Source organism: Scleropages formosus, chromosome 14 (assembly GCF_900964775.1).
Source record: "Scleropages formosus chromosome 14, fSclFor1.1, whole genome shotgun sequence".
Taxonomy (NCBI): domain Eukaryota; kingdom Metazoa; phylum Chordata; class Actinopteri; order Osteoglossiformes; family Osteoglossidae; genus Scleropages; species Scleropages formosus.
In genome coordinates this window covers 21086334-21098972 of record NC_041819.1, presented here as the reverse complement: position 1 = coordinate 21098972, position 12639 = coordinate 21086334, and the positions used below count along the sequence as shown (strand labels likewise).

The window sequence follows — 12639 nt, the reverse complement described above, 5'->3', positions numbered from 1 at the left end:
GGTGTGACAAGCAGCTGTCTCAGGGGTCCGTGCAATGGCTTCCTCTTCACCGATTTTTGCTTGAGGTGTCAAACTGCCAAGGGGTAGAAGGTAACGAGCATTTTTCCATTCTGACGGGTGCAGACGGACGCGTGCGCGCAAGCGTCACACGCTCGGATAGAAACACTCATTATCCATCCATCCATTCTTTATCGATAACTTTGTCCAGTGCAGGGTTCTGGTGGTCCAGAGCCTATCCTGGAGGCATAGGGCGTGAGGCATTTCACACCCTGTACGTGATGCAAGCGCGCGCACACATTCACTGACGCACGCTGAAACGTGGAGTCACCGGTTCACCCGAAACACACGTCTTTGGACCGACGCACGGATCGCACAGCCGAAATAAGTCACGTAGCAGAAGAGCAAGGATAAAGAAGTAACGCCTTAAGGGTTCACGTCTTTTAAAATGTTAAGCGTGCGCCGAACAGTTTCGCTTCTTGAGCGTCGTTCTAACTGCTGCGCAAAGCAGCACGAGCTCAAGTCGACCCTGCAGCTCTTACCCTAACCCTCGGTAACTCTGGATGTAAGGGTTTTGTAAACTCTGCAGAACAATCACTTCAGACCCTTTTTCCTCCTCAGCAGGCGAGCTTCTTTTCCATACATCTGCTGTAATTCTTGCCTCTGCTGTTCTGTATCCATGCCCAAAATGCTGCAGCAAGGCCCTTATTTAGCACTTTCTTTAAACTGCTCTGTCTCGTCACCTCGCGCGTTGGCTCCGCCGTGCCGGGTTTGTTTCCCAAGACCAAACAAACACGGTTTCTTTGTTCGAGTGGCTAAGGTGTCCTGGCTGGACTTCAGAATATACACTTCAGTGAAAGGAAAGGCTGTTATTTCTCCGGGCAGGATCTGTGCCAACTGTTTATGAGCGGAAATGGCGACGCGACAAGTACAGAAGAAAACGAGACAAGATAATACCGTGGGATGCAAATTTGCGATTGCCTTTGATTTTCAGAGCTTGGTTGTGATTGATGGTGAACTGTTGACAGCGAAGGTAAGAAGGAGAAACGGTCAACAAAATACAAGGGGCCATTTATTGGCAATGGGGTATTCGCCCATCTGTCTCCAAAGGCCGCTCCCGTACATGTAAAGGATGTCCGGTTGTAGTGATCGTAGCGTCGAGCTGCACGTACCGGTGTCGTGCATTGGTTCTTCATCTACGTGCACGTAGCCTGCTTTCGGCAGGTTCTCTCCAGCCGCACGGGTGTTGAACAGCACTCTCTGAACGGATAAATGCAGTAAACCACAAATCGCCGAAGCGAAACTGAATCTCCACATTATGGCCCATAGCTGTCATTCGTCTGCACCTGCACAGGTTTAGTTTTTTGCTTTTTCCCAGGGACTGAAATGATAAAAATCACATGTTTGTTTAACCCCTGCTTTCATGGTTTAACACCATTCTGAGAAATCTGTCAAGTTTCCTTGACTTAGTGAGGATCTTTCTTGGTATAGGTGTCCGGACTCCTCGCGACCCGACACCGTCCGGCCTTGTCTGCTGCCCTGCAGAAAGGACTGCATTGTGACACCGTTCAGCGAGTGGACGCCTTGCCCCTCCACCTGCCAGCCAGGTATCCTTTCCAGAACATTGTCTGGTGTAAAACTGCCTTTTCATCTCTAGTCTCTGGACGTCAAGTACGCAGCTGGTCAGGCACTGTTGTGGGGCTCGATTTTTATATGATGAGCATCATAATATCTTCTGAGTCATAATGGATGTGAAATGCAGCATTGATCTCACTGACAGACTACTAAGAAACACCTGCGGAGCCCCTGTCTGACCAACTCTTGCCTTTGCAAACCAATAGCAAAACACCACCATGCAGCTCTTGTTCTCGGTCAGCAGGAAACGCAGCTCAGACTCAAACCGTGGGTCAAGGTCAATGAGTCTAATGTGGACACAGAGGTTTCGCTTGGAAAAGCCACAAAGGTCTTTTTCCCCAAAAATGTGGAAAGTGAGAGTATTCGTGGTATTGTGGGGTTGTTTAGTCATACCCCATCATGACCGTTGTCAGATTTTGACTCAGTAGCAATTGTGCTGTTCCTTGGGATGAGCGTTAGGGCTCAGACAGCACCAAAGACCACCTTCACACAGATGCTCCCATCTTCTTTGCTTTGGATGTAAAAGTTAAAAAAAAAAAACGAAGTTATTTAAAGTTTTAAAAGTCTCATATTAAACTGGCCGCTTCTTAACTTTTGTTTCCCGTCAATCTGCAGTATGATATCGGAATTGTGGTATTTTACCCTATTGCTTGATATGTACACACAATATTTTTTATTTTTCTCTGAGTTAATGGCTAACAATATGAAATCACCATTTCCCCAGAATAATGTGTTTAAAATTGCAGTTTCAGTCTGCTTTGGCCCTCTTTAGCCAGTCACTCGTGTCCAACGCTTGCTTTAAATGTGGTTCTACAGGTGCACGCAGGAGCCCCAGTCACTCTCTCTCTCTTTCCATTTTCCAGTCAATGCCACTGTGGCCACCCAGTCGCGCTACAGAATCATCATCCAGAGACCATCCGATGGAGGGCAGGAGTGTCCAGACACTCTCCACGAGGAAAGAGAGTGTGAATCACTTCCGGTGTGCCCAACCTACAGGTGAGTAGGTCCAAACACCCACCTCGCAGCAAAAGGTGGGCTGGAATTTAAGGCACGGGAATATGGCTCTGATTTAAATATGGAAACTGGAAAAAGTTTCAACCAATTTCATATATAACTGTCACTAAATATCCAGCATTCAGATTTGTTGAAGTTTTGTGATACTGAGTATATCAGCTAAATTATAGGTAAGGGAAGACACCTCTGCAAAAAGGAAGATCTAAGTGAGCACAATAAATATCAAAGCCACACAAAGGGTCTGAATAGTTATTTTACATCCTCTGACTTTGTCTGGTACCTCTTTCCCAGGTGGAAAACACATAAATGGCATCAGTGTACCTTAGTGCCTGAATCTGTCAGGCAGGGACTGACTGGGATGGGGGAGTCCTGCGGCCGGGGTCTGGAGATCCGAGGTGAGACGTTGCTTCGTGCTGAAGCCTTTTGGAATGGGAAGGTGTGTACACACTGCTGCTACCGTACCGCTGTATGATTCATTACATACAGTCTAGTCCCTGAGTAGGAATTCTGAATCAGTTTGCCCCACTAAAGAGTATAAACCAGGTATGTGTCTAATAGTTCCACTCTTGCAGCAAGGGATCAAATGAATATAAAAAGTCTTTCTTTGGCCAAAAATCTGCTGAAGTTTGGTGGGCTGTCAGGTCTTACAGCCCATGGTGGAGGATGCACTTTCATGGTTTTGACATAGTATTAGGGAGTTTAATTAATTCACTGTGAGACTGTGCAATTCCATTGTAAACCCGTTACAGCTCTATAAACTCCTCTGTAGTTCTGTGTAACAGTCACCAGGCCTCAAGGAAACAGTTTGATGGAACCTTTAATTTGAAACCAGACGGCAGCCGGCAACATAGGGAATCTTCTAATTTGTCCACTTCCAGTGGATCGTGGTCAGTGGGAACTGCCATGTAATGAAAGGAATTTTTGAAGTCTTCTTCTGGCACAGCGCTGTGTGTACAGTACCAACAAAGAATGAAAAAGGATGACAGGTATGGAAAGGATGACAGCTACCCATAGGAGGGAGAAGAGAAAATGAGCTTTTTCCAACATGTCCTCAGCTTGACGTTTGTACGTTTTTCACAAACCATTGCAGAAGGATATACATTCAGCCCCAAACTCCATTCAGCCATGTGTACATACACCAGCATGCTTCCGTTACCAGTCAAACATTTGAATACACCTCCTTGAAACCAGATCTGTTCAGCCAAAAAAATACAAATTCTGCATGCTTGAGGAGTGGAAGATGGTCTTATTGAACATGGAAATAAAATGGGAAGAATCTAGGTCCATCTGCTCAGGATTTGTAAGGGTGCAGTGCATGAGTTGTCTATGAGTCCCAGTGTCCAGCAGGTGGTGGCAGTGTGATGATGTGGGGCTCCTTTGTTGGTAAGAGTTAATGATATTTATCAAGTCCTAGGGAATCTCAACGTATTTGAGGCCTGCCATTCCATCAGGTTTATAGTTCAACAGTCTCTTAGCAAGAGAGCAATTCAAAATACACCTCACAGTGGTGTAACAGCTATGTGGTCAAGAAGGAAAGTGAAGCGTGACTCAAACTAAGCACCTGGTGTAAAACATTGTCAATTAAAAAAAAAAAACAGTTTTCAGAAAATGTGTTTAACCTTCTGACCAGTAATGTCCACGCACAATCCTGAAGACACACACATAGAAGCACTAGCTTTTCGTGACTAAGCATCAGTGTCGGCAAAGTATGAGATATATGAACAGGGACAGATGTGTCAAAGGGGGTCAAAAACAGTCCGAAAATGTTCAGTCGTTCGCCCTGCATCACAAGTCTTCCTGCGATGTTGATTTATGGAGGCTGTTGAAGTGAATTATTGCCTTCATTTTGAAGACTGGAATTGCTCTTCTGGTCTGAAGTTCAGTGTCACAAAAACAGATCTGACACCCTCCTCCCCTCTAATTAGAACAGCTATAGTGTTCATTCGTTATGCAAAAAACATTTTTTTTACTCTAACCCACAGCCAGCTGTGTACATTTCTTCATAATTTGTTTTTATATGGAAGGACAGCATGTAAAAAAAGTACGTGCCATTCATTACAAGCTGTTCGCTTCTGACACAATTGTCTTTACAAAGTTCAAATGAGCATTTTATTTCCTCCCCCTTGATTCCAACTTTAAAAACTTCCATTTTACATTTTATGTTATACATGTTTCAGTTTGTCAGATTTTAATGAACTAAATATTGCAGAAAATTTGTTTAAAATAAACGCTTCATATTTTAAGTTTCCTTCTTCCAAATTCATTTTACTTGTCCTGTTTTCTTCAGCCTCATGAAGTGAATAATTTTTGATTTTACAAGGCATATTAGATCCATATGGTGAATATGCAGATGCGACAGTGAAGCAATTTGCAAGAGGAGAATGAAATGATCCTCATTAAAAGTAAAGGAAGAAATGACAATGTGATCATGTAAAGGAAAGCTTGACCGTACTTGTCACCTCAGGCTTGAGAGCCTCTGATCACATCAAGTTGCATAAGAACAAATAAGGTTTTTTTACTTGAATTTTGTTCCGTATGTTGAAGCCAGACTTGGTTTTGAAGCGACTGGATGCTGCATTGAGCCAATGACCCATTGTCCTCCTGAACACATTGTCTCATTAACTCCATTTTCCACTTATGCAGACTAGAATGTCTCTTGGAGCGGTGTGCCGTCCACTGACAGGGGTGTGAAAGCGTTGAGACTCGGGCATCATTAGCCTCTGCGGTGCGCTTGTCCACAATTTTACACTCGCTGAACCTTTGATTAGAACTGCAACCAACATGTACCAGTCACTCAAAGCCAAATCAATGACATTTCCACAGCCTAATGGTCATCTGAGCATTTTCTGGAAATTCTAAATTGTAATCACAGAAGGATTCTCAAGCCAGTTTTGGTGCTCTAATCTGTGTTTATTTCATTTTGTTGGGGTGGCATTTGTAAGATGGGACATGTTATGATCCAAATGAGCAAAGATCATTTCACACATAACAGTTCATCTGACAAAACACATTCCTAGGCCAGCACCACTCCGGCACACGGTGGCCTGTTCATCTAATTTGAGCGACTGCCTATTCAACTTGGGTCACGGTGATCCGAAACGAATCTTTTTAAAGGTAAAATACATCCTTGAAGGAATGCTGGCTGCTTTGCAGTCTGAAGCTTCTCAGTCTAAATGCCATTTCCTGCTTTAGTGCCCCTGTTCCTGGTATTTGCCCTAAATTGATTACTGCTGTATAAATGGGTAATTCGTTGTAAAGTTGAGTATTTGACCGTGAGTCATTATGGACTAAGCTGCCGATTAATAAATAAATTTTAAAAAATAAGCAACAGTCATTGGCACTATTGGCAGTGAAATATCCCCCTTTGGACTGGCCTAGACCAGATAACCCTAATGACCTAAATCATGGAATTTACCCCCTACCCAACACCTTCAGCTTCACCCTCTGTTTTGAACGGGTGTGGTTTTAACACCAACTGAAAAGCTGTGAAATCCAAAGACAGACAGACTAACTGGAATAATAATAATAATAATAGTTTCTCCTTTTCGGCAAGTGACACAGACAGAGGGTTTACTTTGTAATCTTCGTTTCACAAGGCTCTCTCTCAAGATGACAGCTGCTGTCTTCTCTTTCCCCTGATGGTAACCTTCTTCTCCCCCTTTCCAGCTGATATCATTCTCTTGCTCCTTTTCACCATGCAGTCAGATATATACCCAGAGAAAAGCAGGCGCATGGGGTGAGACACAGGAATAGAACATGCCATCTCAAAGGTGGCCTTGAAGCACTGCCTGCTTGCTGAAGCACAGCAGCAAGCTTGTGTATCCTGATGGCGTCCCTGCGGTTAGCTACTGCTTAGACACACAAGCACAGAAATAGAAAATCAGGAAACAAGAGTGATAATAACAGAGGGGTTGTGTATATAAGAAAAAATAAAACTAAAAATTAATTCCACAATAATTACGATTTTTTTTTTCCCCAAATTCTTTCTCATAGTCGTACTGATGCTCATCCCATAAAGGCATTGCAGGGGCTGCGTGTGCAAAACATTGTATTGTATTGTGCACCAGGCAGTGCTTTCCAGGTATAATCATTCAACCTGTCTTTGCAAAAGTGTGATGCACTTTGCAGAAGGGTGGTGAGGTCTGGAAAGTTTTATTCCATCTCATCCAGGATGGAACATTACTGCTCTTCCCTTGACCAAAGTACCTCTGTTGCTCTATGAAAGATTGAAATGCAGAGGTAATTGATCAGAAATTTGTCTGACCCCGTCCTCCTCTGTCTTATGCCAGCCGGGGTGGTTTTGGCTAGGCAAATAAATAATGTGACAAGGAAAGTGAAATGTGAAAGTCTGAAATAGCAGCGCTAACAGAACCAATTTTGATGCTTTTAACCCTGACCCAGGGCAAGAGAGACAATTTGGTCTGTCTTCCCTTTTTAAGGCAGAACAAGCGAGACGCCGTGCACAGAGGCAATTTGAGGTCTGAATATTGAGAAGGTACCCTGTTGTTTTAACCCCTGCCAACCCCCACAGCTAGGATAGTCTGATATTGTGGTCTATTTGCCAGAATTTCTGTTTTGCCCATTGTATCAGAGTAACCAGGGACTCCAAAACCCAGGTGGCCCACTTACATTTATTCATTTACCTGATGCTTTTCTCCAAAGCAACTCGCAATGTTAAGGTTACAATTATTACAGTTACGAGCTTACAATTGTTAACATACTTATACAGCTGGGTAATTTTACTGGAGCAATTTAGGGTAGGTACCTTGCTCAAGGGTACTGCATCTGGAGGTGGGGATCAAACCTGCAACCTTTGGAGCCAAAGTCAGCAGCTTCAACCCCTATGCTACCATCTGTCCATCCACCTCCCAGCCCCAGGAGTGGCAGCTGAAATGTAAATGGTTAATGCTCCCACCACCTTATTGCATCTTTGGAGATTGATGGGGACAACCACCAAGTCTGAGCTGGGCTATAATTATGCGTAAAGAGGGAAATAAAAAAAAACCCATGAGGAGAAAGAGACAAAAAGAGAGAAAAACATGAAGTGTGCATTGCCCTCACACCCCACAGGTCAGAGATAAAGGCCAGCGCTGGCACTGTCGGCTGCATTTTTAACGACTGGGCTGTCCAGAGGATGCGCACAGAGGAGGTCTACAGCCTACACACGCTGCAGTCTTGCCGCCGGCGTGCTCCGAATGGACAAACGCACTCGGTGCGCAACGCTTACGGCCCGTGTTCGATGACTAATGAGATTTTGACGGCGTCAGTGAAAAGGAATGTAAAAATTTAAAAACATTAATTCTATATCCTTGTTCGCCAAATACGTAGTTTCTCAGTTCTCTGCTGAAAGGGATGTATCATAAATTAAAAGGTTTTACAGAAAAACAGAACGGGTTTTAAACAAGGGCGTTACGTTATTACAGTCGGTTCCAAGTAACCAGCAGAACAAGAAAAGTGCTTCAAAGAAAACTCCTTAGTGGTAGTTGTGAAGATGCTGTATGGTGTGAAACTGTGGAGTGTCAAGAAGCTTTTTTCACCACGAGAAAAGTTCAGGTCAGAAGGTCAGTTTAAATGCGGAGAATTTCCCTGCCACATCCTTAGGTGGGCATCAGCAAAATGTGCCAAAATCCCAAGTAACTGTATCATTAAGGATGGTCCCGATGACGAGCTCAGAAGGGAATAAAATGTTAATGATTTGAGAAGAAGGTAATAAGGAAACAAACTTTAGAGAGGCCACGAGAGGCACAAATAATTGCGCAAAAAATGGGTCCCTCTCAATTCCAGAATAAAAATACTGTCACCACTGTCAGACCTTTCCGTGCAAAAAAGAATCCAAAGATACTAAATATTGCATAGAGGATAAATGTCAAGGGAATTAGTCATAAACATAATTTCTATGTTATCATTATATCCTAAGGCAAGCCAGAAATGACTCACGTGGAGGCTCTCATGCTTCAAAATGGGGCATACCCATTCAGATATTATTAGATATATTTATGACAGAATGTTACGCACCGATATTTCTGAATATTATAAGACATCCTGCGAGCAACAGCTGGTACATGCGACTCATTCTGCTCTACAAGTAGAAATATGGAGAAAGACCCGGTCTTAACAATCAATACAGCTGCAGGTGCAGTAAATATCTCTTTTAACACTGACAGGTCGTATCTAGAAACATCCCGGGGACTTTGGTTTCCGTTACACATTGCGCTCCTGTGTTATTCATCCTTAAAACTTTGATGCTTTGTGATTCGTGTCATCCTCGAGCAAACAGAACAGTCTGAGTCTTTCATGGACACAAAACACATTACAGCTTAAGTTTTGCCAACAGCAAAGTGAGGGAGGGATCAACAGAAATGTATTTTATTTACTTTGTTTTATGAAGCAGGTGTGTTCGTGTCTGCTGATAACGAAGTTCTGGAATATGCAAACCTGAGGCCATACTGGGTCAATGAGAAGCAGACTGCTTGTTTTTTAAGCAATATAAGCCTTTGCAGAAGCCCAAACAATGGGACACGTTAGCAGCATTGATCATCACACCCTGAGATAAGCCTCCTCCATCTGCCACCCACAATGCCTAGGCCCCACAGCCTGCGGAGCCAAAGCAGGTCCTGTCGGAGGGCACAATTTACAAGTCAAATGCAAATCGATAAAATGTGTTGAAAGCATGTCTTTAGGTAAATGATTCATCAAATAAATCGGGGCGGCGGAGGTGGCGGGGGGGGAGGGGAGGGTACGGCACCATGGGGGCAGAGTTCCAGGATAACAACACTAGATTCCCTGGGGGTAGGCAAGGTCCATGAATGCAATACTTTGGTGTTATTTCAGTGTTTTAGAATGTCCTCCTAAATAAGGACACTGGGTTTCCTGTTCCAGAACATTTCCTTTTCTATTCTTGCCATTATCATGGTATACTGGGGACTATCAGTCCTGAAAAATAAGACAATCACTCAAAGCAATTTATTTTTCTGACAGACACCATTCCCTATTTGTGGCTCCCGCATTTCTTCAGAATGGTTCAGAAAGTTTACCAGGGGCAATGCTGAATGTAAACAGTCTCTGATAACTATGAAATGACTCGGAGTGACTTTCTTTTTCATTTAGTACCCTGATGCAGAAATCTGTAGGACTCAAAATGAGCTCGAATTTCTTGCGATAGCACCATGACTTTGAAAACGTTCCTTGGTATTGGTATTTAAATAGTGCAGAAAACTGAAGGTGTTTCATTAAGGAATTCATGTACTAGGTGCATGTCAGTATACAGTAGCACTTGGTATCCCACTTCTGACACCAGTGTAACAAAAAGGGAGGCCTCTGTGATGAGAGGTATCTGGCAGACATGACACAGTTTCCATTCTACAGTCAAGCTCACACCCTGATCTTTATTGGACACTTGGCAGTTACTTCACAGCTGTCAAATGACACCTGGCAGAGACTTCACCTACACACAAAGGTGTAGCACAAGACTCAAACATTTACTTGTAGCCCAAGTCTTCATCTATGAGTAAGTTGCCAGAAGTGTGGTAAGCCTAACAAGCTGCCAGACATACTTCACGTACAACCACAAAATTGTCATGGAAATATAGCATCCTGTCAAGAAACCTTTACAAATAACAGCAGTCTTCTGTGAGCATATGAATACTATAATGTTAGCTCTACTTCATGTCTGCTAAAAAAAAATCACAAGTGAAAATTAAGGATACACTCAGACTTGTTGGACTGAAGAAGGCTAAAGAAAAGAAATAGGAACAGGTGATTTGGATCCAGAAGTGCCAGACTGCTGGTGACCAAATGCAGAATCCTCCATGAATGATGAGCACATTGCTTTCTGGGACCCTCACCTGGATAAGCCATTTGGAAACTGGGTAGATGGGTGGTGGTATGGGTTTTTGCTTATATTCTTTCTTTTATAGGCAATAGTAAATGAAAGTTAAAGCAAGTGAACAAAAAGTGTATAAAGATTTTTCGAAAGTGTGTCTGTGAAAATTCTCACTTCTTAATGTGTCCACTGAGTTTGGAGTTTCCATTGTATATGAGGGATTTAATACTTGTTATTGAATACGGGTTTAATGAGTTTGGAGTATACACTGAATAAAGGTACTCCTATCTCCGCCAGCTGTGACCTGTGTGGGTAACGATGACGAGCCAGCCAACATGACAGAGTGTCTGCAGTGGGCCGGAACCATGCCCCTGCAGGTGAGGCCGTGTCAGGTACCCTGCAAAGATGACTGCACCTTCAGCAACTGGTCCAAGTTCACCGACTGCTCAGGCTGCGGAGGCTGGAGGACCCGAAAGCGTACACTCACAGGTAACGTGCCCACTTGCGGACAATATTTCCTACTCCATTTTCTTATCCCAACATATCCGTAAATGGTCTTGTACACATGAGGATGTAAACACAAATACACTTGTTACCACACAACGTCTTTTCCGTACCTTCCGAAACTCCCCAGATCAAGTTCTGATCTGATGAGTAAAGTTGCTCAGTGTGATGTCATGGAGATGAATTCTGTATTGTCACAGTGGGAGTGGTTAACCTTTTGTCTGAAGTGATTTACGGTTATTATAACCGTTTCACTTTATCTGTTGATACAGCTTCAGACTGAAGCTGAAGGTACACCATCCAAAGGCAAGTACAGGTCAAACTTGTAGATCTCAGTCACAGAGCGGTTCCGTCTTTCTGCTGCGCTGGAGCTGGCCCTTCATACACGTAAGACGGGAGCCCGGAGCAGCTGAGATTGGTCCTGAATCAGTGAAATAGCAGGGTGACGTGGGGCCGTTCCTCATCTGCACTCTCGGTGTGCCGTAATAGCCTCGTCCCTTTCCAGTCTGGATGCGTCCCCGGTGTCCCGCGTCAGGTGAAAACGAGGGCCCCGGCCATCCCTTCAACAGCCATGTAATCCCTTCCATTCAATTTAGATGACAAACCCCTTGGATGAATTACACAGTGAGACACTGCACTGGGGCCGATACCATTTGTCTTCATAAATATTAGATCTGTTGCCTCTGGGCTTGAGGAAATTTTCCCTGTCTTCATTCACGAAGCTCTTAAACGAAGACATAAATTAGCCTTGTATGTTTAGTCAAAATCAGCCAGATCGACAAGTCAGGTTCGCTCTCTGTGCTGTATCTTGTCTTGGTGTCGTTTTTCGTTTCTTTTTTTCAGAAAGCAGGAAGGTTTTACCCCAGGGAAGCTGAAAGGAGCTTCTCAGATGCATTAGTGAGACTGGGCTGGGCTATGTGTCTGTCAAAGTGCTTCAGCCTAGTCTAAAAGCACACATGAAAAGAGCCCGTATGTCGTGCTCTTCAAAATTTTCCATGCGGAGCTCAAAAGTCAGGTAGGAGGGACTCAGTGGGCGGGGCTACAGATAGTGGGAGGGTCTACTTGATGAAGGGGGTGTGGTTTATTCCGTGAAAAGGAGTGCTGATGAGGAATTTCTGTCCATTGACACTTTCCGAGATAACTTCACTGTCAGAACCATACTAAAAGATTATCCTCAATGATTGCCTGAAAAGAAGATTAAGGCGCAGTCCTCGGAAGTGATTAAGGCAGCAATTTTTTGTCCCGAAGGCAATTCTCCGAGAAAGTCAAAAATTCATGTTTGGTTTTTTACTTCCTCTTCTTGTGGGGTCTCTCTGTGTCAAAGTAGTGTTATAATTCCTTCCAGAAAGACATTTCAAATGCATCCCATCCCTCGAGATTTTTGTTGCCTTTTTTGTGAAGCCATAGATAAGGATTGTTCTGTTGACAACGTAAGGGGCAAAGCTTAGTCACAAAAATTTTCAGTGGGCTTAAACTGTGGGTACTTCACTTGTGTAAAGGTGAAAAATATTTAACCTTTTTAAAGAGCCTGAGAGATGTTTTAATCGCATACGTAACAGCTGAAGGGGAGAGTCTTGATCGTCAGCTGTAGAAACAGTCCAGTAAAGTCGCAGTGGGACGCGAGGCAGACAGGAGGCAGTTGAACAGATTGCCGGCATACCGCTGCA

At 43.7% G+C, this 12639-nt stretch overlaps 1 protein-coding gene across 1 annotated transcript in view; it reads left to right on the top strand.

Annotated features, from left to right (window-relative positions):
• LOC108928904 (thrombospondin type-1 domain-containing protein 7B-like) overlaps nt 1–12639 on the top strand; it is a 119293-nt gene that overhangs the window by 75749 nt on the left and 30905 nt on the right. The window contains exons 9-12 of the mRNA XM_029258159.1: nt 1489–1604; nt 2496–2628; nt 2938–3041; nt 10766–10957. Of these exons, the coding sequence (XP_029113992.1) occupies nt 1489–1604; nt 2496–2628; nt 2938–3041; nt 10766–10957 (545 nt within the window). The remainder of the gene's footprint in view (nt 1–1488; nt 1605–2495; nt 2629–2937; nt 3042–10765; nt 10958–12639) is intronic.